Source organism: Dasypus novemcinctus, chromosome Y (assembly GCF_030445035.2).
Source record: "Dasypus novemcinctus isolate mDasNov1 chromosome Y, mDasNov1.1.hap2, whole genome shotgun sequence".
NCBI lineage: Eukaryota > Metazoa > Chordata > Mammalia > Cingulata > Dasypodidae > Dasypus > Dasypus novemcinctus.
The window spans coordinates 5,783,363-5,811,117 of NC_092216.1; the positions used below are offsets into that span (position 1 = coordinate 5,783,363).

General features: G+C 40.9%; 1 protein-coding gene across 4 annotated transcripts in view; it reads right to left on the bottom strand.

The window, feature by feature from the left end:
* LOC101414134 (neuroligin-4, X-linked) overlaps positions 1–27,755 on the bottom strand; it is a 354,430-nt gene that overhangs the window by 5,437 nt on the left and 321,238 nt on the right. For all 4 annotated transcript variants that reach the window (XM_058292327.2, XM_058292325.2, XM_058292326.2 and 1 more), the window contains 2 exons: positions 10,474–10,659; positions 5,525–6,314 (listed from right to left, as the gene is read on the bottom strand). In XM_058292327.2, coding sequence (XP_058148310.2) covers positions 5,525–6,314; positions 10,474–10,659 — 976 coding nt within the window. The remainder of the gene's footprint in view (positions 1–5,524; positions 6,315–10,473; positions 10,660–27,755) is intronic.

Below are 27,755 nucleotides of genomic sequence, written 5' to 3' on the forward strand. Positions count from 1 at the left end.
TCAAATAATATACGTGACCAAGAGGTAAAACTGTCCGTCAAAGGAAGGATTTTTGCTCTCGGTCTCAGTCTACCATGATGGTGAAATGAATCGTCCTTATATATTCAGCTTTCTGCTGTGCCAGCTCCACACAGCTGAGAAATACTGAACAAATTACCCAGCCTCTCTCAGCCTCGGCTACCTCATCTATAGCTTGGATGAGAATACTGAACTTGGGGGTTACTGGAGAAGGTCAAATAATGACTCAAAATGTCTGGCTGTAGTGGACATTTGGCAAATATTAACCCCTTTTACCCAATATAGAAAGTAAAACTCCTAAAAGCTGAGAAGGGGAGAGGACTACAGAATAGAAAATAAGGGTTACTATGGAATACAAGGAAAAAATTTTACCTGTTAATTGAATACACCCAGTGGTTTCATTTTACCAATAGATTGAAAAATATAAAATGTAATATTGTAGGTCAAAATTTATTTACCTTAAATAAGTTTTGTAATTATATTTTCAGATAGAAGCATTAATACCTTTGAAAATATTTTTAAACTCAGGTGTTTTAAAAAATGTTGGATTCAATATACTCTATTTTTTTTTTAACATTCTGGTATAAAGAATTCTTACCAACTAGATCTGCTATGGAAACATTTGCCTTTGATTTTTATTGTTTTAGAAGAAACAAAAGGGAGTAAGGATTCCAACTATTTTTTTGCAGATCTGATTTTACTAAATCATATTTGAATCCATTAGACCATTTATCCAGGCATAGATTTTTAAGAAAAGAGTGTTCTGTTCATACTGAGTATTAGGTTCCTTTTGAAGGAATTCAGTGTACATTTAAAAGGTAAAGAAACACTTTTTTTTTTTGTTCTCAAAGAATAGAGCAGGGGATTTGGCAAATCCAGATAAGTAAGCTTTAGCCTGATACTGTCTACCTATTGAACTTCTTTGAGATGCACAGTCAGAATTCTAAAACTGAGATAAACTTACAGAGATCATGAAAGCCCAAATCATTTTCTCTTGTCAAACCCTCAAACAATGCTAACATCTGTAAGAGGGACACCGGTGTTTCATTTCTTGGATTTCCCTTCGGCACATGAAGTGTTTTAATTCCCCTTAGTAAAATTAAAGATTACAGCGATCAAGGATAGAAAGAAGCAGGATCAATCTTGTCTCCTTCATAAATTCAAGTCCTCTCATCCCTATTCCTTAACTCCTAATGTGGAAGTTTTCCCATGTCAAATTTTATTTGAGAGGTCATCCTGGCAGTGGATAGGAAAATGCAGTTCCAAGTCTTGTGGTTTCCATTATTTTCTAGAGGCAGACAATACAATTTAAGATATCAGTAACCATTCAGATCTGCTGTTAGGTGTTCTAAGGTCCTCCGTGCACCTAAAGCAAATTGACAGTTCATTTTTTATATCCCTAGAAGACAACTGCCCTTTGCACCGGAAGCGTATGTAGTAACGCCACCAGGGGGCATGGAGCAGGCTCAGCTGAGCGTATTTATGGCCAAGAAAGTCACCTTTGAAACTAGACTTTTGCGCAAGATATTTAAGACCCTCAAGGGCCACTTATTTTTAACTTTTGTCAAAGCGTCGACAAGGTTTGAATATACGTTCATCATTGGGTACCAAGAAACTCAAAAGAAGAAATGACATATGGAGCCAACAAAATGTATACGCCTTTCTCCCCACCCACACCAAACTACCAAGGACAAAGCTGAAAAGTCAAAATGCACATTGGTTTTATTTATCTTCTGAGAATTGTCCTCCCATCCCTGAATTCCACTTGCATTTACAGCCTTCAATATGCAGTGCATCCTCTGACTGCTCGGGGTTCAGTGTGCTACCAGGGAATGCAGAGAGATGGATTTTTCCTCCATTTCCTTTTCATCTACTCTTCTCAAAGGGAACTCAAACTGAGTCGGTCCTTGATCAATGAATCCCTGGACTTTACTGGACAATTATGACCAACTCCTTTCCACCCGTCTTACTCAGAAAGGTTTTCCTATGAAAAAGATTTTGATTATTATAAGCCTTTTCAAATCTTGGAGGATAGTTTTCCTTGACATAATTTCCCATTTATCAAAGCTTTCCAAGTTTGGCTTATTTCTAGAATAACCTGTAATGTTTTGACCTACACTGCTCTCTTACTGCAGTGTTTTGGTTCCACCCTCCCACCTGAACACTGAGACCCTCATAGGTCCAAGCGACACCCTCCCCAAGCACCGGCCTGGCCATACCCCTTCCTTACCCTAACTAACTAACTAACTAACTAACTACCCAGCTAGCTAGCAAGCAAATGACTTCTTACAGCCTTGCTGTTTCTTGATTGTCAGTATCAGGTCCCAAAGTCTGTGAGGCTTGCTGGGAACTTTCTTACCTCTTTGACCACATTTGCTGAATTTCCTTCTCTAAGGGTGGTGTCCTAAGGCTGTCAAGAACGTAGCAATGAGATGATTTGCAATGAGGCTTCAATTTCCTTCCCTTCTTCCCTTTATTCTCTCCTCTCCCTCCTCCCTCTTTCTTCTTTCTCTATGTCTTCGCCTCCCTCCCCTTCTCTGCCTCCCTTCCTCCAACTCTCTTTCTCTCATGCTTTATTAAGGGCATGTTTCCAACATTATTTTTCTGTCCTCATCTAAAACCAAAAGATTGCCATATCAGATACATGTATTTTTTTTTTTTGCAGGAGGATTCATTTATTGGATCAAACACAATACCTAACACATGTTAATCATGCATGTCTTGCTAACTGGTCACAGAAATACATGTATTTTTACATGTAGATAAAGCTTAGAAGTGTTAGCTTTAGGATGTATATAAAGAAACATCAACGTATGAAGTCTTCTTGGCAAATTATGAACTATCAGGAACATCAGAATGTAGCAGGATGGGAGACCTGTCAAATGATTGCGGTGTAGCCTATCTTGGTGCAATACAGTCCTCTTTTGATTGTAGTGTGTTAACTGGGATAGATAAAGACATTCTAATAATCTAACCCTTCTCTGTAGTACTTGAAGGAAGCAGTCAAGGTTCTCAAAATCATTTCATCATAGCCTATGCACCACGGCCTGAGGATTCCTTCTGCAGAACATAGTAAAGCACCTCACTCAATGCTGTGACAACTACCGTTCCTTATCCTCTGCTCTTTAGGTTCCTTCTCCTCACCTTGACCACTGAAAGGGCCTCCTAACTACAAGGACTTCTATTCTCACACAGCTCTAACCACGCCAATTCCCAATTTAAAACAATTTAAATAAATAATAGCAAATACTCAAGCCCTTCCCATTCACTTACAAATACATAAATCACCAGGTTCTGCTCAACAGCAAAACCCTCTGTTTTCTTGTTAAAACCAACCACAATTGAAATGTCATCAGCTATTAACATTTGAAATTGCACTTAGCCTTGCACATTTGACGGAGTTCCGAGTACACTGCCTTTCTAGATGATGTGAGTCATTCGAATTACCTTTCAAAGGTATGAAGGAAACACACTGCATTAATATTCCCAAGTATTATTATTTTGCTTCCTGTCCACATTTGCAGAAGTAACAAAGATAGCTTCTGTCTGGGCACAATCTAGATTCTCTGGACAGCTGTTGGAGACCCACCATGGGTATACCCTGCTACATCAATAAATCCCTGCGTGGAGGTTTCAGCCTCAGTCAAGACAAAGCGACCCATCCAATTTCACATCCTCATTCCTTCCTCTTCTGTTGCAGCCACTTTAATACTTTTAAGAAAACTGAAAGCACCTGAAATAAAAACTACTAAAGGCAACCGGAGGCATCTGTCCTGGGCCATTTTATAGCTCTACTTCCCTATTCTCCACCTAGGGACGTGAGCCACGAGAGCTGTACAGATGATGTTAGGAAAGAGAGTTATGGCATTAAAAAGCACTCAGTCACATAGAAAGAACATTGTCTGTCACCTTCTCAATTCTCTGTCAGTCCTCTGATTACGCCTAGGAGAGAGTACCTGCTTGGTACTAGAGGTTCTTGACCATCTCAGGACACACATTTCCTTCTTTTTTAACAATGAGAGAGACCTTACAGTCTTGGCAAGAAGGCCGAGTTGGAAAGAATTTAAGGACATTTATTTGGATTTCACTATTTTTCTTTGACAATTCAGTTCAATTAATGACAAGTGATCCCAGTTTCCACATACGGAAATGATATCATGTTTTATTTTCAAAGGAAATCATGTAAGGAAAGAAACAAGTGTATGCCATTTTGGATAAATAATGATAGTGTGATTAGATTTTAAGTAAATAATACGTTTGGATGCAGATGGCGTGAAAATTGAAAGGGCACGCCTTTGATGTGGGAAACCCTCAGGGGAGCATTTGTGCGTCCAGATAAGGCAAAACCACAATGGCAGATGCCACTGGACATAGTTCTGTGACATAAATGGGCAGGGTCCTGCCCTCACCGTGATTTCTTAAAAATACCAATTGATTTCACTCTAATTAATACCTTGTCGAAGAGAGTTTTGGCTACAGACAAATATCTGAACCTTCTCCGTTTCCCACTTCCCATGTCAGCACTTCTTAGATCAAATTTTTAGTCTGTTTGAGATCAGAATTCAAAAACGCATTTTCCACTCAAGACACACGCCATACTTAAGTGCACAAAACATCCTTCGACGCCCTTCCACCAAATAACATATGGAATCATGGTGAAGAATGAAACCTGCTAACCCAACTAGGCATGAGAATCTCGGGCATAGCCGAATCCTCTGGTGACCCTGTTTAAGGCTCTCGTACTGCAGAGACGCTGCAGTCTGGGAACCCAATTCTGACATTCAGCGTTCCAGCGCAAGATTTACCATCCACCCCTGGCTCACGGCATCTTCATTTTTAATTCAGTACGAGAGGCTCAAGGTTAACGACAGCAGCACACACAGGTGCAACAGAACGATACCGCATTAATTTTCCAAATGATGCTATTAGACAAGGGTAAATGGAAAGATATCATATCTGTAGCTGTTTAAGATGTTTTAGTCTTTTTTCTCAGTGGTAAAGAGGCTCTGCTCCACAACACTGACATATTTCCAACTACATTTAGCCAATAAGCTTTTCTTTCTAGCGTTCTATTTCTCCATGATAGTTTTGAGATTTATTTTGCTCCTCTGTCTGTGCGGTAAGAACAATTTCCTGTGTGGCACCTCTGTTTTGATAGCCCTTCTGTTTAACAAATGAGAGGTCCTATTTATATTAGAAACTCTGCGTTCACCTCTTAATCAAACAACTGAGGTACTTCCCAGTCCTGTGCCAGCAGGTAGGAAATGGCTCTGCTGAATTTTCAGTGTGCTGAATTTTACACCACTCTGGTAACATCTCCGTTTTGACAGAAAACACTTTAAGGATAAAGAAAAACTAGTTTTCCTTCTACAATAGAAAGAAACGACTCCTGGGATTGTATATGGATGTGTGTGTGTGTACCCACAGTGAAAGAGAATACTAGATTTCTTTCTTAGATAAAATACTCATAGCGAGGAGCCAAACGACTGAATGGAGAAGAACCTACCCGGTTTTGGCGAAGTTGGTCCAGTAGGTCATAACCACGGCACTGAGCATAACGTCGTTCTTGGAGAAGTTGCAGCTGAAGAGCTCCGTGGGACCAATCATGGGGATGCCAAAAACATAGGGCACCTCATCGCCGTGGGCGGAGTCGGCCCAGCTGGGCTTCATCTCACTTTGGCAGTGGTGATAGAAAGCGTAGAAGTAGGTGGGGGAGCCGTACTGGGCGTGGAGGTCCGCGGTGGCCACGGCGGGCGCCACCCACTGATGGTCGGTGAAGAGCGCCACCAAGGTTTTCCGCCGAGTCTCAGGGTTTTCCTTATCTGCCCAGTCGGTGTACATGAACTTGATGGTCTCCCGTAGGGTGTCCTTCCCTTCCGGGTAGCCGTAGAGGTTGTCCACAAAGTTGGACACCGAGAAGTCAAAGTCGTTGGGGGTCACGCCGTCTTCGTTGTCAACGATGCCGTCGACGAACTTCAGGCCCTCTCCTTGGTTCACGCCCAGCATGATGTCGTAGTTGAGGAACTCCCCCTGCTCCATGAGAATCTGGGGGTCGTCAGGGATGACGTCACCGTCGATCACCGGCCCGAAGGCAATGTGGTAGGTGGCTGGGGTGATGGCCTGCTGAATGAGCTCTTTGTAGTTCTTATTCCGAAGGCATTCAACCATGTCTGTGGTATCGAGCATGTTGCATCCCACTTTATCTGCCAATATCCGAGTGTACTTGGCAGGCTGGTAGTTCACTGCCCAGCTGGACAGGGCAGTGCCGCTCTGTATGATGGCTTTCTGGAACAGACCTGCAGGTGCAAATTGTGGACATGCAAATGAAAACCCGAAAGATAAAAACGCAGCTTTTACTTAGCAAAGAATGCCTGCATTGTATCTCAGGCATGTGAATTTCTGGATGCAGCAGCATTCAGCTTTCAGCCTCTATTTCGCTCACTGGGAACTCCCCCCGCCCTTCCCCGTTGGACGTTACTCTTATGGGATGTTCCTGCATGCAAAAAAAAAAAAAAAAAATAGGGTTTTAAAAAATGCAACTACATTTACACATTTCCTGCTGCGTTAGTAACATGAAATCTTTTTATCTTGCCAGAATTTAGTATAGATTTTGCTCCCCCCTGCCCACAGATGAGAAAACAAAAGACTCTTAGAGGAAAGAATGGGCCCCATTCCATAGAAATATGCTTCTCACCAGTAAGATGTCAAAGGCCCTTTCATCTCCCAGGTACCATTTCATTGTACGGGAAGAAATGACCCACTTCAGAGTACTAATTCATGCATGTTTTTATACTTCCATCTTCAATATAATGAAGATATTATAACATAACAATGAAAATAAATCAAATCAAGTAGCTACTCCTACATAAATCCTCCAATTGAGTACTCAACTAACCATTATTTCTTAAAGGTCTCATTAATTTAAAAATTACATCAATTTAAAGCCCAGAGTTTTCTCTATTTTCTTCTGCCACAATAAAAACATACCCTGTAAGGTGAAAAATCATGGGTACTATTAGAAGTAAAGTCCAGTTAGCTCATCTACTGCACGGATGCCCAGGTGTCTAATACCTTAATTTTTAACCATGGCGAGACAAAAGATTTGGGCTACACACTCTCAGCATTCTATCTCCTCTTTCTTCCTGCCTTTCTTGAATTCCAGCTTTAGTCTGGCTCTGATGGCTCATGAGTAGGCAGAAGAATTAAGCACTGAATCCAGAAGTTCACGGCCTCTTGCTTTTTAAGGTCATGTAAGCAAACAAGTTGGGGAGGACAGGATTTTAATCGGGAAATGGGATCTTAAAGACTGGAACTTTGCCCAAAGATGACACACGAGGCTGAGACTCTAAGATCATCTAGTTTTGTCCAATACGTCATCAAAGTCTATGCCATTTCAAAAATCACTTTGGGGGCCAAGCTCCTGGTGTTTATAATCGCATACATAATAACTTGGGTGAATGGGTTTCTGAAGCTTAAGGCTTAGAAAATACTCGTTGAGAAATAGTGTTTATATTTGACATATCAACGTTGGATCTACTTCAGACATAAGTTACATCAATCAGAATCAGAAAAATGCTGCTAGAAGTTACATTTGTTCTCAACTGATTGTATAAATGTAGGTAGGGACTGTATATATATGTAACATAGAGAACATACATATTTTTATGTTAGGAGAACACTATAACCATAGGATAAAACTTGACACATAGGATAAAGAGAAAATCGCCTACAATCCTGTAAAACAGCATTTGGTTTTAATTCCTTCTTGGCTTTTGTTTCCTGGTCTATTTTACATATCTGTCCTCATTACACATGCAGATCTGTTCACTGAGATTCCATAGCCTGTACATCTTAAACACAATTCTTATAACTAACCACCCATTCTTTGAGTAAACGTGTCTTCCAGGGCCTTACAACTTTAAATTCTCCATAGTTCTACAACTTACATACAACTATATCAACTATATGACGTATGGTCCCTTATAACTTGAAGTTCCCTACAACTGCCCTTGAATTTTTCTCTCTTAGCATTTCATTCTTTGCTATGATGATAATATTGTGGTGAACATCTTCCTGGAAACAACTTTTTCCAAGTTTACACTGATTTCATTAGACTAGACTTCTGGAAGTGGAATTCCTAAGGTAAACCAGTGTGGGCAATTTTAGAATTCTCCATTATACCGATGAGCTGTTTTGAAAAGCCAGCTTGCAAAAAATAAGCAATCCAAAATCTCTTTCCCAGAGCATAAACATTTCTAATCTGTTGATTTAAATAACTTCGGTAGCACTCTTCCCCAAATTTATTTTAACTCGCTTGTATTTAATGATTATGCAGGCTCATTTTGAACATTTTACAAATCCACAGCTGCGATTTTAACAACTGAGAAAAATGAAAATCTAGATATTTTTTAAATGCTACAGAAGCCTATAGAAAATGATCTATTGGTTACTGATGTTTTCCTTTTTTAAAGAAATATTTAATTCCAATAAAAACTTTAACTTCACCTCTTAATAGCTGTTAAGAAAGTAAGAATCAACTAATTCAGATTTTGGAGGACTTAATCATAGTCAAACAAATCTTTCTAGTGAAGAAACTGAAGCACACAAAGATTCAGCGACTTGTCCATAACGTTACAGGCAGTGAAGAAAGGAATTCAAGGTTATTAGATGGTTCACTTGTGCCTCTCTTCTTTAGCATGTTACAGATCCTGAAGATAATTTTGAGAAAGATACTGCAATATAATTTAAAGAGAATCTAATTCTACGGAAGTTACAAAGGCTTTCAATGTAAACATTCAGCATACGTATGGTGCGATTTTTAAACTGAGTACGCAGGGACATAACGTAACACATTCTGGTGATTTAGACCATTGTTCTACATATTACTTTGCACCTGGGCAGGTAACCCAAGACTCAGTTTGCTTTGCAGATGCTGCTGTTTTCTTCTGCCTTTGATGCCAGAGCCTAGAAATTATTACTAGGCTGCCGGAAGAGGTTACACCCTGTCCCTGTTGGGTTCTCTTTTAAATCTCTGGTCTAATACCCTAAGGACTCCTCACTACGCACTCAAGTAATTCTCTGTGCCAGGCCTCGGGTGCGACTGTAGGCTGAAGGTGTGCTGAACGCCACGTCCCAGTGCCCACGTGGGCTGAGCTACCACCACTGCATGTGCTCTGGCTTTTCACGGGGGGTGGTTTGAGCCCCCCCCCTGTGGGTGCACAGTGGGAGTGCACAAAGGTCAAAAGGTTGTGGGGCTGCCCACGCAACAAGGAATGCTTTGATTACCTTCTGAATAGTGGGACAAGGTCAAAAGGCTGTGGACACACCTGCCTCTTCCAGTAGCTGCAGCCAGGACAGGCTCACAGCCCCTTGTCCTTCTAGCTTCTGGAGGGCTCCCTTGTGCAAAGTTTAATTTGAGGGGGAAAGGGAGGAGAAAAGTTTTGGCAATGGATGGGGGTGATGGTAATTGACAGCGCTGAATTCTGTATTTGAAACTGGTGGAAGAGGGCAACTTTAGGTTGTGTATATGTTCCTAGAACAAAAATTTAAAAAGAAAACATGGCAATGTACAACCCTAACATAAACGGTAGGCTAGTTACTGGTGTAATTATTATAAGAATGTTTATAAATAGTAACCAAGGTACCACGCTAATGCAAATTATTAATAATAGGGAAAACTGAGGGGGAATGGGGAGGTATATAGTAACAGTACTTGCTGCATGAATTTTCTGTAAACCTACAACTTCTATAATTCAAAATAAAGGAGGAAAGCTGGAAAGCTTACCACATGAATGCGACATGCTCTTTACATTTCTGGGAATCATAAAGAATTAACATGAATCAATGCGGTGATTTTCAAAACCTTATGACTGAAAGGCATGCTTACCCAAAACCGACAAATTTGCACCTGTTTTCCAAACAGTGTTTTTCTTTTGGACGACTTTTGCTGTATTAGAGAAGGTGTATGTTTACAGGAAAACCATGCATAAATAAATACAGAGTGCCCATATACCTCCCTATTTTTAACACCTTGCATTAGTGTGGTACACTGGTTACAATTCATGAAAACATTATTATACTTATACTATTAACTGTAGTCTATTCTTTCCAGTAAGACTCACTTTTTTTCAGACGGGTTCTTCCCAGGTTTATATTCGACATTAATAAAATCTAAATTCGATCCAGTCATTTAAAGTCAGGATGCAAACATAAAGTTTTGGGTTCCTACAGAGGTCTTTGGCTCTAGCTGTCATCATTATCATGCATTTAAATTAGGGAAAAAAATGTTCAAATGGGAAGGATGTGGATTTAGAACACGGATGTATGGGATTTTGGGAATTTCTATTGATGCTTCATGAGGGACTCACGGCAAAGCCACTGTGTACTGTCACGAGTCTGTGCCCTCTCCTTTCTTGGTTGTGGGGCTTCCCGCGCAACAGGGAATGCTTTGATTACCTTCTGAATAGTGGGACAAGGTCAAAAGGCTGACACAGGAGGCCCCTGCTCCCGAGCCGAAGATGGTCACTCTCTTGGGATCGCCACCAAACGAGCCGACGTTCTCCTCGATCCACCGTAACGCTTGGATCTGATCCAACAGTCCGTAGTTACCTTTTGCCGCCTGGTCCCCAGTACTTAAAAATCCTACGAAAGAACACAGGGTATTTTTGGCTGACAGCTCTTTAAGCACATGGAGATCACCCCTCCTGGAACAGCCATCCCCCACCCCTGCTCTAAATGAGAAGGAATGTTGGAGAAATGATTTTATGGCCGACAAGATTCTACTGCTTAACTATCGGTTGTCATGATGATGGCTGCTTTAGACGTTACGGTAAAACGTTTCATCTGGTGGTAGTGAAATGGGTAACATATAAGGCAAAATTCATCTAGAATATCCATAGCATGGAACAATACCAAACACTTTACACATTTCACTACATTCAAAATATCATTCTTGTACAAATTGTCACGTTACTTGGCAAAATGCAAAAACCTCCTAATAAACTGCTGAGGGCACAGGGTGTTTTTTTTTTTAATTTTTTTATTCTTTTTCATTTTATTTATTTTTGTCTTTATTGATTTTTTAAAATATTACATTAAAAAATATGAGGTCCCCATATACCCCCAACCCCCTCATCCCACTCCTCCCCCTGTAGCAACGATCTCGTCAATCATCATGAGACATTGATTGCACTTGGTGAATACATCTCTGAGCACCACTGCACCTTATGGTCAATGGTCCACATCATAGCCCACACTCTCCCACGTTCCACCCAGTGGGCCATGGGAGGACATACAATGTCCAGTAACTGTCCCTGCAGCATCTAAGTGGGATGGAGTCTACACATACACAAAAGCACTGTATTTCAGGTTTTCTCATGGACATACTTGCTAATGTTTTAATTTATCCATTTTTATTGCTGAAGTTCCAAAGTAAGTTATTAGACAGCATCAGATTCCATTCTTAAATATTTAGCAGGCATCTCTTTTTTCTATATGGCAAAAATCATACCTCCCAACATGTAGAGATTACAATTCCTTCATTTTACCCAAAAACCATTCTATATTCAGATTCCCTCATGTGTCCCCAAAACATCATTTTATCCTAAAGGAAGGAAAGTTCTGTAAACTGAAGATCAAGATTTCACTCAAGATGTCACATTCCTAATTCCTTTTTAGAAGTTGCGAATAAGGCAATATTGGCACTTAGTTTAACAAAGCGATCAGTTTTAGAAATTCATCCCATTGTCTTCTTTTCACCTGAAATATAACTTGCCCCGGCAAATTATTTTTTCTCTGATGTCTGCAGTCAATCTTCATGAAGGCATCCACTCATCCACTCAAGATTCAAAGTTCTGAACATTTAAAGCAACTTCAATGTTTACTGAGTTCATTGTACAGATGTTAAGGCAATGTTGGCCCACATCTGTAATGGATAAGCCTTCTGACATAACTCTGAAAAACCCTTTGCCCCTTTCTCATTCTTATTTTTTTGTCCAATATACCCTTGTTAGGACATCCTCCCTTTCTGAAGCATTTCTTTGCGTCAAGGGCCATGTCATCTTCTCATTTCAACAAATGCTCATTAACTATTTGTGGTCATCTGACGTGCTGCTTAACTGCTGACAGTCTGATCTGGGCCCTAAATAACATGAATCCAAACCATTTTGCCAAACCCCACCCCTAACCCACCTTGACAGCACTCGGAGAAGCTCCGGAGGGCCAGCTTCTAATATCTAACAACAGATAACTAAAGGCCAGTTGAGAAACAAAGTCCTCTGAAAGCGTCCCTGAGTGCCTATGGAAAATGCACCAAGCCAAGAAATGAAAAGCCTGGCTCAAAGCAAACAGCACGATGTTTTTTATTTCCCCTAAATTGACAATAAAACGCTCAGCTTGTGTCAGAACTCACAGTCCCCTATCCTACAAATAAATACATTATAACAGCAAGGTATAAGCACATGCTTAACGCATATCCCATAGAGCCATCCAATGTGAGATGAGCTCTGTTTAGGGGGAAGGTTCAGATCTCCCCAAGCGCCCCTCCTCTCTCATTAGCAATTATTCAGAAGGCCTTCATGCCAGCAAATGTTCTATAGCTCCTGCATTCATCTTTCAAACTTTTACACGGACTTTCATGAAGTGAATCATGCTTTTGCCTGGGAGAAAAGTCCCTTTTGTGCAGTGCATGGGTAAAACTGCCTGATAATGGCAATTTTGGTGCTGTATAAAACATAAGACAATCCTCTCTCTCCCATTCAGGGAAGAGGGGATTAATTCCTAAAGGCTCCAGTAATTTTTTCTGGCAGAATTGACCCATCTTTAACACATCCTTTCTCCACCCACTTCTTTCAACTCTTGCAGAGTGACCTACTTGCTTATTTTGTTTCTACCAAAAGAGTGAGGATTTGCAAACTTCAATAAATCTCCAGGCTTTATTAAATCAGAGATAATCCCTCCCTAAAAACATGACTGTTGCAACCTCTCTAACTTCAGGCTAATTAGTATTCCATGCCTACGTGCATCTTAGCTCTTCTAACAGCATCCTGTTGTAAGGTTTGAACTTTGCGATTTGGAGTTTCTTCCAAGGTCCGCCAAGAAGGATGAGGGAAACTGGCAATCAAGCGTCTCTTACATTTAGCAGATGAATGTGTTTCTGAAGCGGATGTTTCCAGTTTCCACCATGAAAACTTGGTTTACTGCAACATCCGGGGTTTTTTTGCGTTGCTTTGTTTTCATTTTTTCAACTGTCAGCAAGGCATAGTTCGTGTTCCAGGTATAGAGTAAATGTAAGCAATTTTATTTTCTATACCCAAGAGCATGCTCCTTTGATATTCTGACCGTGGATACCTGGTGTTTCCTAAAATCTAAAATGGGCTTGCTATCACTGAATGCTATAAACCGAGAACGAAGTGGATTGAAGGAAGGAATGGCTTACTTTCCTAGGGCACACAATTTGTGACAAACCGATCTGAATCCCAAGCATGGATTTGGGTCTAAATCCATCATCAACTTCGTTAGTCTGAATTTGGCTTGAATTCTTGTGAACTGTGAAAAAAGTGGGTAGAGAGTGAGAGTCCCACCCCACTTCCCATCCTGACCTCAGTTTGGAGTGGAGGCATCAGGACAAAGGAAAAAAGTACTTTCTCCTGGTCAAGCAAATTCTTACCTGGAAATGTAGTATGCTTTTGAAAATTCCCAGTTGTGTGAGTCTCAACCCCAACCCCTTACCATCCAAGTTTCAAGGTTTTCAGGAACTCTGCAGACCTAAATCGCTAGATTTTTCCTGCCGACTGTTAAAAAGCAAAGTGATGGTAGCTAATAAATTTGGAAAGAGAACCTCAGGCACCAGCACGGATATGTGCCCATGGAGGCATCCCTAGAAGGCAATTTTCCATGGGCCAAAAAACTTTAAAGATACGGAAGAGGCCGCTCCAATGGCTAAAACCAGGGATTTTAAACAAATGGCTCCATTTGAGGGGGGCCAGTTTCATCTTCAAACACTCTAGGCATTTCAGCTGATGCAACATTTGGCTTTTGAGAGTCACTGTCCTTTAATTCCATCTTCGAAATCAGTAACTTCCACCCCCCGCCAAGTAAGTGATCAATGAAAGATACTGAAGAGTCCATTTTAATGAATGGATGCTGGTTACTGGATTGAAGTCAAGTTTCATTCAGAGTTCTAGGATGAAGGAAAAATATTTGCCCAAGGCCATACTCAGTTATTGTGTGGTTATTTTAAAATACAACTTATGGAAAATGTACCCAAAACAAACCACTTTCCGCACTGCATGCTGAATGATATAAAATGATGGAAAACTGGACATTTCAATTTGATCTTATTAGAATAGACAAGTTTCATATTTTTTGTGGTTATCCTAATCTAAAGGTTTCTCATTCTTTGTATCTCACCATAGGATTTAGGTTACTAATTTCAGGGTGTTTGTCCTCCTGTATGCCTCAGGTCAGCAGTGAGCAACCCAACTGGATTAGGTGTGACTGTCCCTTCGTTGATTTCTAGTAACAATTTAAAGCCACAATCTATTTTATTTTAGGATATTATTCATAAGCCAATCACAGAAGGAATTTTTTGGTTACTACTAACCAGAAGCTGAACTGAATAAGTGAACAGGGAAGTAAAACACTTTATGTTTTTAGCACTGGTATTCACCTATAACAATTAAGCTCCCTAATGTAGAGTGCCAATTACCTTTCTAAAAGAATCATATAGGTATACATATACTTCTTTAATTGAAAGGAGTAAAATAAGGAAAGAGCTAAATATATCTCCACTGACAATATGGAATTTATTTCAGTTCACCTGAATGAGACTGTAAAGAAATGTAGAAGAGTAAGGGCAGAGGTGTGAGAAACAAAAATCAGGCAAATAAATGCACATCTACATTCTTTGATGTTTAGAGGAAATCACTAAATGGGAGCATTTATTATAAGGTGAAACTTAAATTTTGTTAGGGGACCACTTATGACTTAACAAAAGGGCATACACTTTGACGGATGGGATGGAAGGAAGAGAAGTTTTGTTTTTTTTGGTTTTTTTGTTTTTTGAGAAGGAAAAAATGATTTATTGAAAGCCAGCCAGACTCGGGAGCTTGGAAGGAAGAGAAGTTAAGTATTAATTGCTAAATGCATGATTGACTAAGCTGATTGAAATTCAGTGTTTCTAGTTTTTATTTTACTTGAAAGTGAAATGAGTAAAAACGTACTTTCCAATTATTACATCTAATTACTATACTGATATTGCATGGAGGCAAAGTCTATTTCTAATGTTAGTAGGCTAAATGCAAGAGAATTAAGAAGGACACATGATTCCCTATAGCAGACATTTCCAAACCTGGGCTCACTGAAACATTAATGTGATTCCTTGCGTTCTTTGCAAAAAGTATATTATAACCTCAAGCACTTATTCAGAACAAGGCTGTACGGTATCTTTCAAGTGTTTATGCTGGGATTATATTAATTCACAAAATTAAACCTATGACATACTGGAAACAAGATACAAAATGCTGACAGTGTGCTCATGACACAATACACATCAGAACGTGGAGATAATTAGTAACACCTAGTCTATGCTCTGAGTCTTCACCCCAGGGCCAGGATAAGCTCTTTAATTCGCCAGGATCCCCCTACTCCCGCTTCTCATTCTAGTTGTTTCACTCAGTTTCCACACCGTCTATGTAAATCTAGCATTCCCCAAAGTAAAAGAACTAATGAAACCCAGGAAAATGTGAAAAAACACTTTGACCTGGACATTCTATTTTGAGGAATGCATTTTATAAAAAGTCGTTATCTGAGCGTACACAATTAGCCACAAAGGTATGTTGATCTGCAGTGTTCATAATTTTGGAAAAAGCATAAACAAAACCTCCAGAAAATCAGCAGTCTCTATGTCCACGAATAGGAGAGCTGTTGAATGAACTAGGCTGGCTGATTCCACACAATGGCTTATTATGCATTTGTAGAAAAAGATAAGGCATGTTTATACAGATGGGCATGGCACCGCATTTACAACCTCTCTAGAAAAAAGACTGAGTTGATGAACATTATGCATCCATTTTCACTAACAGAGTAAAATAACTTTTATACATATACACACACACATACATTATATACCAAACAGCATGCATTTTTTTGCATGTGTGCACACACATTTTTGTAAAGATATCAGTTAATAAGGATTAGATCTAGATATGTGGTTATAGGGAATTTCCACACTTTCTTTTTAATACATGATTAAATTTTTCCACATTGAAATCTCCTTTAGCAATCCCTCCTCTCTCTGACACACACATCCCTATTTCTAGCTCCTGACTCTCTACCACATTCCTCGGTGACTGTACCCCAAATATGTCTTGCATTTTCATCCCTGTCTTCTTATGTGCAGTACCAGTCCACTACACCCGGGCACCCCCTTACTAAATTGCCCTGTGTATATTTCCTGCAGCCCTAAACACCAGGCTGCATGCTCATTGTGGACCACAGCGCCCCCTGGGGGCCAGCCCCTTCATCTCCCTGGTCCAAAGTCTTGAGGTGGACCCACCCCTAAGAGGCTGCCCTTTTCAAAAATCCCCTGAGCACTTCAGTTCTCTCAGCACAGTGGATGCCTTTAAATGAATGTCTGTCGTAAAGCATACCTCTTCATGGTAATTCACGAAGATCCAGATAGGGAGATGTGCTATTACAGAGTCAACAATGGAAGAACTCATCATTATATAAAGGCAGTGGACACCAGAGGTTCTGAGGGGAGGGGGAAGAAGAGGTGGAACATGGGGCATGTTTGGGACATGGACGTTGTCCTGCAGGACACTGCAGTGACAGATACACTGTATATTCTGTCATAGGCTCCGGGGTTGTGCGGGGCAGACTGTAAACTATAGTGTGAGTAGCAATGCTTCGATGTACTCATCGATGGGAACAAATGTACTAACTAATGAGGGATGGTGTTGATGTGGGAGGGCGAGGGAGGGGGATATATGGGAAACCCCATATTTTTAATGTAACATTTATGTAATCTAAAGCTCCTTTAAAATTAAAAAAAATTAAAAATAAAAAAGACCGAGGCAGGCATGGCTGGATTTGAATCTACTGGAAAGCTTTAAGCCAGTGATTTAGGATTGCAAAGCAATACTTTTCCTCATACATAAAATTGGGGAACCAGTAGGGCCTATAATGTAGCATGGACTGAAAGAAACGGAATTGAACAAGACACAAAATAGGACACTATGCTTGGTGCATACACACTGTATTCAAGAATGATACCTGCTACACTGAGTTCCTTGACATCACAATCAGTGTGACTCGTCATGGCTTCGCTTACATGTGGCAGGTGGCAAGAGATGTCCTAAGAAGACATGTTGGATCAAGTGTCAAAAACTGCTTTTTGACCTTGAATAAAAAGGGGGAAATGGCAAAGACAAATGAGTTGATATGGCTGAGAGTCTTCCAAAAAGATTCAGGAGGTCATCCTATATAAGGGTTGTGCTTACACACAACCTCAGCTAGACTCCAGAAAAAGCCAAAGTAGACACAACCCTAGGTACTGGTTCTCCTGAACGCTACAGAGATCCACAGGGGATAGTCATGGCAGATGGATTTGGAGCTCTGTGCCAGGTCAGAGGGCCCTACTTTGGAATTTGTGCTCCTGATTGTGATGGAGCTGGACACAGATGTGACTTCTCTACACATGCCTCTTCTGTCACTTTTACTGAACCTGTGGTTGGAGCTAGGGATGGTCCATACTCACGAGACTTGAATCTCTGGACTGCCCATGTGCTAGCAAGACCGTTAGCTTCAGCAGAATGGCGACTCCTACTCTCTGGTTCGTTAGTCTTACCCAGGTCAGCTAACAGGGAGGTGAAGAAGGTCAACCACCATACCAGGGAATCAAGAGCATCGACAACTGCAAGCAGAGGAATGTATCCATCATCCATGTGGGATCTAAGCCCCCTCTTGATCGAGAGGTGGAGAGGAGATCACCATCCCAGGGTCCACAGGATGGAGGAATAAAATATGGACTAGAGCGGACTTACTGATTTTCTACTATAAAACTATCGCGATGAGTAATAGAAGAAATTTTAACATCGAGGTGGAGAAAATGGGCACAGTGGTTGCTGAGGGAAGAAGACAAGTGATGTGGGGGCATTTTTGGGATTTTGAGTTGTCCTAAATGATATTGCAGGGTCACATGCTTGACTTTATATATCCTGCCATAACCCACTGAATGTACTGGGGGAGAGTGTAAATATTATCTATGTAGTGCAGCAATGCCCCAAAATGTGTTCACCGAGTGTGACGAGAGTGCCACAATGATGGAGGAGGTTGCTGGGGTTGGAGTAGTGGGCTGGAGGTTGGGGGGTATACGGGAACCTCTTATAATTTTTAATGTAACACTTTATGTGATGTATAGATCTTCAAAAAAATAACAATTTACAAAAATGATGTGGTGGGGGGGTGGGGAGTGGGTTATATGGGAAAAAAAAAAGAATATATGAAATGAGGTAAAAGGGAAAAATGGATTACTCCTCTAACTGTATGAAATGGGTTTAAAGGAAAAACTTGACTACCAATCTGGTGAGATGTTGACTTTGAGATTATGCCAGTGATAGAGAAAGTTAACGTGCCCTTTCACTGTATTTTAAAGAATGAAATAGAAGTTCTGTACAATTTTACATGAAAGTGATGCACATTTATTTATTCAGCCTGTTTATTGTTTATTACATGCTTAAAATCTAATGGGGAAGGCAAGGCAAAAACAAAGAGAAATTTATGGAAATGCTTAATCAATCAACATTTATCAGGTACCTAAAACGACATGGGGGATATGATAAAAGTGGAGGAAAATACTGAGTTATCTGAATGGATTTCCACAGAGAGACTGAAAACATACCGAAAGTATTTGCATTTGTAAGCTTCTATGTGTTTTTGATAAGAATGTTTTAAAACTTAAATACTGAGTAATACTTTTTGTATTAGACATACTGATAACACACACACACGAAATACATGTATTTACAGGTCACTATAAAATGCATATAAGGAAAAAATAATTATACATACAACATTCTATCAAAAATATCAAAAGTTATGGTCGTAATTCCTTTTAAAACGTCCTAATTCAAAATACACTGCTTTGTTTCAGTACACACTCTTATCCTCTACTGCAAAACAAGTATGTAGTGGTGTGTTTTCTTATATTTTCTGCTAGAGACTAAAGCAGGGCTGATAAGAAATAATCAGGTTGATTCTTAATTTTCTATAAGACAACAGAACAGCTGATCATAATAAGGAGCACTGAATTCCATAAAAATCCAAAGCCATCCACTAGCTCCAGTAATCTGTGTTGGACTCACAAAGATTCCCAGGGTTTCCAACATTGATTTTTCTCTAGTAAACTTGAGACAGTATTTTAAAAATTGTTTTAACTTGCTTGTGTTAAGTGGGGAAAGAAACAAGAGGGATCCAAGACCTCTGGCATCATAACACACCACACTTAACAAAGTAAATTTGATAATTTGATGGCATATAAAAGAGCTAGAATCCCAGGGGAATTTCTGGATTCCTTAATATAACTGTAACAGAAGATAGAAGATCTTTTCCAGAATTGAGTGAGGGAAAATAAAGCCACAGTTCCCTGCATACTATTCACTAACAATGTCCTATTGTGTTAATGCTTTGACCAGCCTCTCTGCTTTGCCACCATCTCAATTCCTGTATATTTTGTCTGTAACTGTTCTGTGAATAGTGCTTCTGTGACGTCTTAGCCATTTTGTCTCTGAAGGCGCCATTTTTCTCAAGTGCCTCCTCTCTTCAACTACGGATGCCTTTTATAAGCCAGGTTTGGAGCCTCTGGGGTAGGTGTCTACCCTTACGAGACCTGAAACCTTGGCCACCTCTCAGACTGTCTCTTGGAAATTAAAAAAGCAAATCACTGGATGTGAGATCTCTGTGATTTTGTTTTCACTAAATAGGAGAGCATCTTGATTTGTAAGCAACAACAAACTCCCATTGTATTTCTTACTGGATCACAGTCTTTCGCTATAAATGGTGTCACTTTGTCATTTTTTATAATTCTGTCCTAAAGTTGCACTGGGATCACGAGGCCCTTAATGAGGAATGTAAAAAGCAGGAAATAAAATTATACTTTGGGAATCAAGGTACACAAATATCAGATGTCTCATATATCAGGGCAAACACGGGCATATTCATTTAAAAAAGAGACAGTCTCTGGCCTTAAAGAATAGACTTTAAGCAACTGTAAGCATGTAGACTTTCCACTTAACTTTTATCTCGCAAAACTTTAAAGGCTTCAACAGAGCAATGCTGCAGAGTAAAATGATGTCAGATGTTTCATACATGTGCAGCATTTAGAAGGCATGCTTGGCCAGCCAAATTCCAGCCATGATTCTTGTGACTGAACAAAATACTATTAACCTTGTAATCCCCCAAATAAACCAGACTTGGGGTCCATGGTGAAAAAAGTACTCAGCAGACGTAAAATGTTCAATAGGCAAATGGAGTGAATTAATTGGTTCATTCAATAGGTCTTCATGAGCGCTTACAGTACACAGACATGAAAAAACTTTTGGGGTAAAGGTACAGCAGTGAACAGAAGGGACAAGATTTCTGATCTGAGGAATTGCACACACCAGCTTGGGTAGACAGATGATAACCAAATAAAAATTAAATATTAGAGTGTATTAGTTTTTTATTGCTGCTGTAACAACTTATCACCTCATCAACTTGGTGGCTTAGAAAGCAATGCAAATTTATTATTTTACATTTCTGGGGGTCAGAAATCTGAAATGTGTCATCGGAGCTGGGTTCCCTGTTGGCTCTAGGGGAAAATCCGTTTCCTTTGTTTTTGCCAGCTTCTTGCAGCCACCCGCATTCTTTGGCTCATATCCCCTTCCTGCAGCTTCAAAGTCATCAGTGTTGCATTTTCTCTCCTCTCCGACTTTTGTTTCCATCATCACATCTCCTTCCCTGGTGCTGACCACCTCTCTCTGGCTTATAGAAACCCTTATGATTATATTGGGCCTATCCCGATAGTCTCGAGAACCTTAACATAATCCCATCTGCAAGTCCCTCTGGGCATGTAAAGTCACATCTTCACAAATTCTGGAGATTAGGATGTGGACATCTTTGGGAGGGCCATTATCCAGACTATTACAGCTCATAGGTCGTAAAATTAATATAACAGAAAATGGCTTTTGGCAGTGGGAATCAAAGTCTCTGAGGAGGTAAGAATTGAAGTGAATGCTAAAAAGGAACCAGCCTCAAGGCAAGGGAGAGAAAGCATCCCAGGAGTAAGTCTGTGTTGACAAAACCATATTGTGGGATACATGTAGAGAGCAGGGGGAACAGAAGGACGTCTAGCAGACCTAACCCAGAGAAAGCAAGGGGGAAAGTGTCAGAATGAGCTCAGAGAGCTGGCCAGGGCCCAGAAAACACTCAGAAGACACAGAAAGGATGACGGATTTAACTGAAAAGCAGGGAGAAGCTATTATGTGATATGACTGATGTCTTGTGGAAATCAAATTGGCCACTGATAGAAATGATTTTGCAGGATAGTTCCATGTTCTGTGAGGATGGTGGTAGTGGTACTGGAAGGAATTCGACATGTTCTGGATACATTTCGTCAAGGAACTTTAGAATTTTATGACAACATGAGATGTGAAAATGAAGGAAGATCTGGTGGAGGAGTGGAAATAAAATGTTTGTGGCGGACATATTACGTTTTGATCAACGACTCTGAAGAAGGCAGTGCTGACCAAAGAGCACCAATTTTAGCCAACTTATATTTGGGTAAGGGGATACATAATGGAAACATACTGTATGGATTTGTACAAACAATATATAACTTTACTCAAGCGCTGTGTTCCTGGAAAAGAGCGAAGTTTAAGATTGCACCCTCCTCAAACTCTCTGTTTCACAAATGGCTTACTGAGAAGAAGGACTTTGGCATTTGTCTTGGGAAGGACTCACGGAGGCCCCTTTGTTTCCCCATGATAAGGCGAAACAGAGCCCTCCCACATTCCCATTCTTTGTATCATAAATGTTTACCTGAACTGCTTGCCCCTCTGATCAACAGAAACAGAATGATGTTAACCAAACTCTGGTTTAACTTCTCTTCTTCCTTCAGAAGCCTGACCTTTATCTAAAGGGGCTTCCAGAAAAGAGCCCACTTCAACATAAAACACTGCCAATCTACTCTCTGATCCCACTTTACACACCTGGTTCCTTCCTCCCTATAAAAGACAACACTTTTTGGCCTAACTCGAGACACTTGCTGATTTGGGGTAAGAGTGTTCCCCTATCAATTGCCCCTTTATCCTTTTGTAATAATACTTTTGAATAAAGCCTCTCCTTAATAAGCCCAGGTTTGTTTTCTATTTGACAATACGCTGGCAAAGTCAGGTAAAGTTCTGTGTGTCCTCCTATGAATAGTGGATGCAAACCCAGGTTTCATTTCACTCTAAATTCTGAGCTTTTTTCTTCTTCTATCACACCTCGCTCACTTTACTACCATTATGAAAGGGAAAAGGTTATGAAAGCTCTTTATGTCCATTACCTTGGAAACAAAAATGAACATGTAAAGCTCAGTAAACTCTATGTAAACATGGGCAGCTGTTATCAGCATGTGATAACCCTCATGAAGGGCCTCTTAGTGGTAATAATTAAGAATAAGACCAATAGCATGCTTTGTTTAGTTCACGTTTAGCCCAAGGAACAATCACCAAGATCTGTTTTGGATTTCTGGAGTAGTGATAAGTTACCCAAGAGCATTCATATACAAGAAAGGCATTATTGTGCAATATGAAGTCTTCAAGGTTCATCTCAGTTGTCATATGTATCAGTCAAAGAAGTCAGACGCAAAAGTTCAGTGATTATATGATCTCACCAGTAAGAAATGATTAGAAAAAGCAATCTCACAGACTCAGAAACTAAAATACAGGTTCTCAGGTGCCAAGGTGGAGGTAGCAAATGGGGAATTAATCTTTTTTTTTTTTTTGGTATTTATTTCTTTTTTAATGTTACATTCAAGAAATATGAGGTCCCCATATACCCTCCACCACCCCTCCCCACATAACAACAATCTCCTCCATCATCATGAGACATTCATTGCACTTGTGAATAATCTCTGAGCACCAATGCACCTCATGGTCAATGGTCCACATTATAGCCCACACTCTCCCACAGTCCACCAAGTCCCGAAAATGCCCCCACATCACGTCTCTTCCTCCCACTCCCTACCCCCAGCAGCCACCATGGCTACTTTCGCCACACCAAAGCCACATTTTCTTCGATTACTAATCACAATAGTTCATGAACAGAATATCAGTAAGTCCACTCTAATCCATACTCTATTCCTCCATCCTGTGGACCTTGGAATGGTGGTGTCCACTCCACATCTATATATAAGAGGGGGCTTAAATTCCACATGGATGCTGGATGCAATTCTCCTGCTTTCAGTTGTAGGCACTCTTGGCTCCCTGGTGTGGGGGCTGACCTTCTTCACCTCCATGTTAGCTGAGTGGGGTAAGTCCAATAAACCAGAGTATAGGAGTTGCTAGTCTGTTGAGGCTCAGGGCTTGGCTATCACATGGTCAGTCCAGAGATTCAAGTCCCCTGGGTATACATTAAACCCCAGCCACCAACTACAGTTCCGATAAAAGTAACAGGAGAGACTTGTGGACAAAGATTATACCTAAGTCTAGCTCCACCACACAGAAACACAAACTCCAAAGTAGGGCCAACTGACATGGCACTGAACTCCATCTGCCATGACCATAGAACCTGTGGGTCTCTAGCCCTCAGAAGAACCAAAATCTGGGGTTGTATCTACTTCATCTGTCTCTGGGACTCTGCTCAGGTGTGCATAAGGGCAACCCCTCTGACAACCTCCTGGCTCTTTTGGAAGACTCATAACCACATAAACTTATTTGTCCTTTCCATTTCCCCCTTTCATTCAGGTCAAAAAGCATTTTGAACTCCTGGTATTATATGTAGATAGAGATATTCTGCTGGTCCCAGTTGACCCTTTTATTCAAGGTCATTTTCTAGTTACATCATCAGCTGGTACTTGGTAGTAATCCCTCGGCGCCAGGGAGGCTCATCCCCGGGAGTCAAGTCCCATGCTGGGGGGAAGGCAATGCATTTACATGCCGAGTTTGGCTTCGAGACTGGCCACATTTGAGCACCATGGAGGCTCTCAGGAGGTAAACCTTAGGCACCCTGCAGCTCTAGGCCTTGTTCTTATTTCAGGTGCACATGCTCACAGCATAGTCATTAGTATCAAGGGTTCATAGTTGGACTTTCCTTCTTTTTTAGTCTCTGCCGTTGCACTTGGGGGATTGTTGCTGTTCCTTTAGGGACTATGATAGAGCTCCCCTGGTTAGGAACTCAGCACTCCCTCAGTTGTTGTTTTTAATTGTAACCACTATGAAAATATCCAAACATTTTTATGTACCCTGGATATATGCCCTGGAGAACTCCCTGTCAACCATGTGCCCCCTGTCAATAACATCCCACACCAGTATTCCTCCCCTGCCATTGTTGAACCTCTCTGTGATCCAAAACTTCTTCAAAAATGAAGCCCAATATATTGCCAGGTTCCATTAATAGTAAAATGGAATATAGTGATGAGTTTAAAGGTTAGATATAGAATACATATTAATTCAGAAAAATTAAGGTAAAAATAAATTGGGGTATCAAAAAGTTTTAAAATGCAAAATATTTGTTTTTGATATTTTGCCTTCCATCACTGTAATAAGTGTTACCCTGTATGCAAATTGGCAAGGCAACTACTTCCGTCTTTTCCTCAGTGTCTATATCCTATCTTTTTCTTTTTTTCCTAATTATTAAGCTTATCTTCACAAAAGTTTTAGATCACAGTAATTCATATATGGGAATTAACCTTATTTCGTACAGAACTTCTGTTGGAATGAAGGAAAGGTTTTGGTAATGGATGTTGGCAATGGTAGCACAACACTGTGTAATTATCAGCAATGATTTATATATCTGAAAGTGGCTAAAAGGGGAAATTTTAGATGGTGCATATGTTGCTAGAATAAAAATAAAATAAAATAAAACAGCATACGACGGTATAACACAAACAGTGAACTATAAAGTAAACTATGAACTATAGCTAATGGCATATTATAATAATATTCCCTCACCAACTGTAACAAAGTTACCTAATTAATGCAAAATGCTAATAATTGGGGCGGGTATAAGGGAACTCTGTATTTTGTGCATGATCTCTTTCAATAAATTTTCTGAAACATTTTTTAAAAAGGAAGCCATTTTCAAACAAAGCTGTATGTGAATTAAGTTCAGAAATTTCTTCTGGTTAAAAAAAGGACAAATATTGTCATAGGACGGCACAGACCCATCCCATTGTACCCAAATCTGAAGGCAACCAAATCTGATGTGCAAAGGCTGAAGAGGTAGCGACACTTTCATCCTTTCCCACGACCCCAGCTGCGTCTCTCCATCTCACTTAGCTACAGTGAAATGAAGCCGAGGAAGAACGGGCAATGTCTGGGCGCAGGTATGCCTTCAGTTCTTGAGCAAATATGTACAGCTCTGCATCCAGCACAGTGCAGAGTCCTGATGTGCAGGGCTGTCTCAGAATGTGGCTCAAGAACACATCAGTCAACCTCACGTTCTCAGTGACGGCGATAACCCCAGGGCCCAGGATCAGACTCTGTGGTGGAAACCCCAAGTGAGTTTTGTGCATGCTCGGTGTGTGAGCCTGCTCTCTGCACCTGCGTCTGGCCACAGCTAATGCTACCTGGAGCTGTTCCTGTGATACCATTCAGGACAACTCCAAGTCCCAAAAATGCGTCCCGAAAACATCTCTTCTTCCTTCTCCCTGCCCTCAGCAACTACTGTGGCCACTTTCTCCATATCAATGGTACAGTTTCTTTCATTACTAGTCACAACAGTTCTACAGCAGAATATCAGTAAGCCCACTCTAATTCGTATTTTATTCCTTCATCCTGTGGACCCTGGAGTGGTGATTTCAACTCCACCTCTATGTTGAGAGGGGGCTCAGATCCCACATGGATGATGGATGTGATGCTCCTGCTTGCAGTTGTAGGCACTGTCGGTTCACTCCTGTGGTGGTTGACCATCTTCACCTCCCTGTAAGCTGACCTGGGTAAGTCCAACGAACCAGAGAGTAGGAGCTGCAACTTTGCTAAGGTTCAAGGCCCAGTTAGCACATGGTCAGTCCAGAGATTCAAGTCTCCTGAGTATACACTAACCCTAGGAGGGGACATGGTGGGAGGGAGTTCTCCGGGCATGTATGTAGGGTATATATAAATGTTTGGAAGGAAGCGGATTTGGCACATCCGCCTACCACATAGGAGGTCCAGGGTTCAAACCCAGGGCCTCCTGGCCTATGTGGTGAGCTGGCCCATGTGCAGTGCTAATGAGTGAATGGAGTGCTGTCCCATGCAGCAGTCTCCTCCATGTAGGGGAGCCCTATATGCAAAGAGTGCACCGCATAAGGAGAGCTGCCCTGTGCAAAAGAAGTGCAGCCTACCCAGGAATGGTGCCACACACACGGAGAGCTGATGCAGCAAGATGATGTAACAAAAAGAGACACAGATTCCCAGTGCTGCTGACAAGAATGCAGGTGGACACAGAAAAACACACAGCGAATGGACACAGAGCAGATAACAAGCGGGGAAAGGGGAGAGAAATAAATAAATCTTTTAAAAAAATGTTTGGATATATGTTGTTTGTTTTCATAGTAGTTACAATTACAAATGACAACTGAGGGAATGCAGAGTTCCTAATACTCAGGGGAGCTCTGTCACATTCTCCAATGGAACAGCAACAATCCCCCAAGTATAACGGCAAAGACCAACAAAGAAAGATGGTTCAGTGATGAGCCTTTGATACTAATGACTATGCTTATGAGCCTGTGTGCCTGAAATATAAACTAAGCCTACAGGTGTGGGTGCCTAAAAATAATCCCCTGAGAGCCTCCATGTTGCTCAAACCTGGCAACTCTCTAGGCCAAACTCAGCATGTAACTGCATTACCTTCCCCCCAGCATGGGACATGACTCCTGGGGATGAGCCTCCCTGGCACTGAGGGATTACTACCAATCACTAACTGGTGATGCAACTAGAAAGAGACTTTGAATAAAAGCGTCAACTCAGACCAGCAGAATATCTCAGCTTATATGTAGGCTCATGTGTAAAAACTGCTTTTTGACCCTGAATAAAAGGGGGAAATGGCAAAGACAAATGAGTTTATATGGCTAAGAGTCTTCAAAAATGTTTTGGGAGGTCATCAGAGGGGTCGCGGTATGCACACCTCAGCAGGACCCCAGAGACAGCCAAAGTAGATACAACCCCAGGTACCAGTTCTCCTGAGGGCTACGGAGACCCACTGGTTCTATGGTCATGGCAGATGGCTCTGGAGTTCAGTACCTTTTCAGTGGGCCCTACTTTTGGAATTTGTGTTCCTGAGTGTGATGGAGTTGGACTCAAATATGACCTTTCCACACATGCGTCTTCCGACACTTTTACTGGGCCAACCCCTTTATATCACCAACTCCAGGACTGCTGTTCACAAAGAGGCAGGAGGAGAAGAAAAAGGTTTTCTCTTGCCAGAAATAAACACCTCAGGACCCAGGAAGTTTCCTTTTTTTTACTTCACCTGCTAGAAATTGTGAAGTCAAATTCATGCTCAGCTCAGGGACT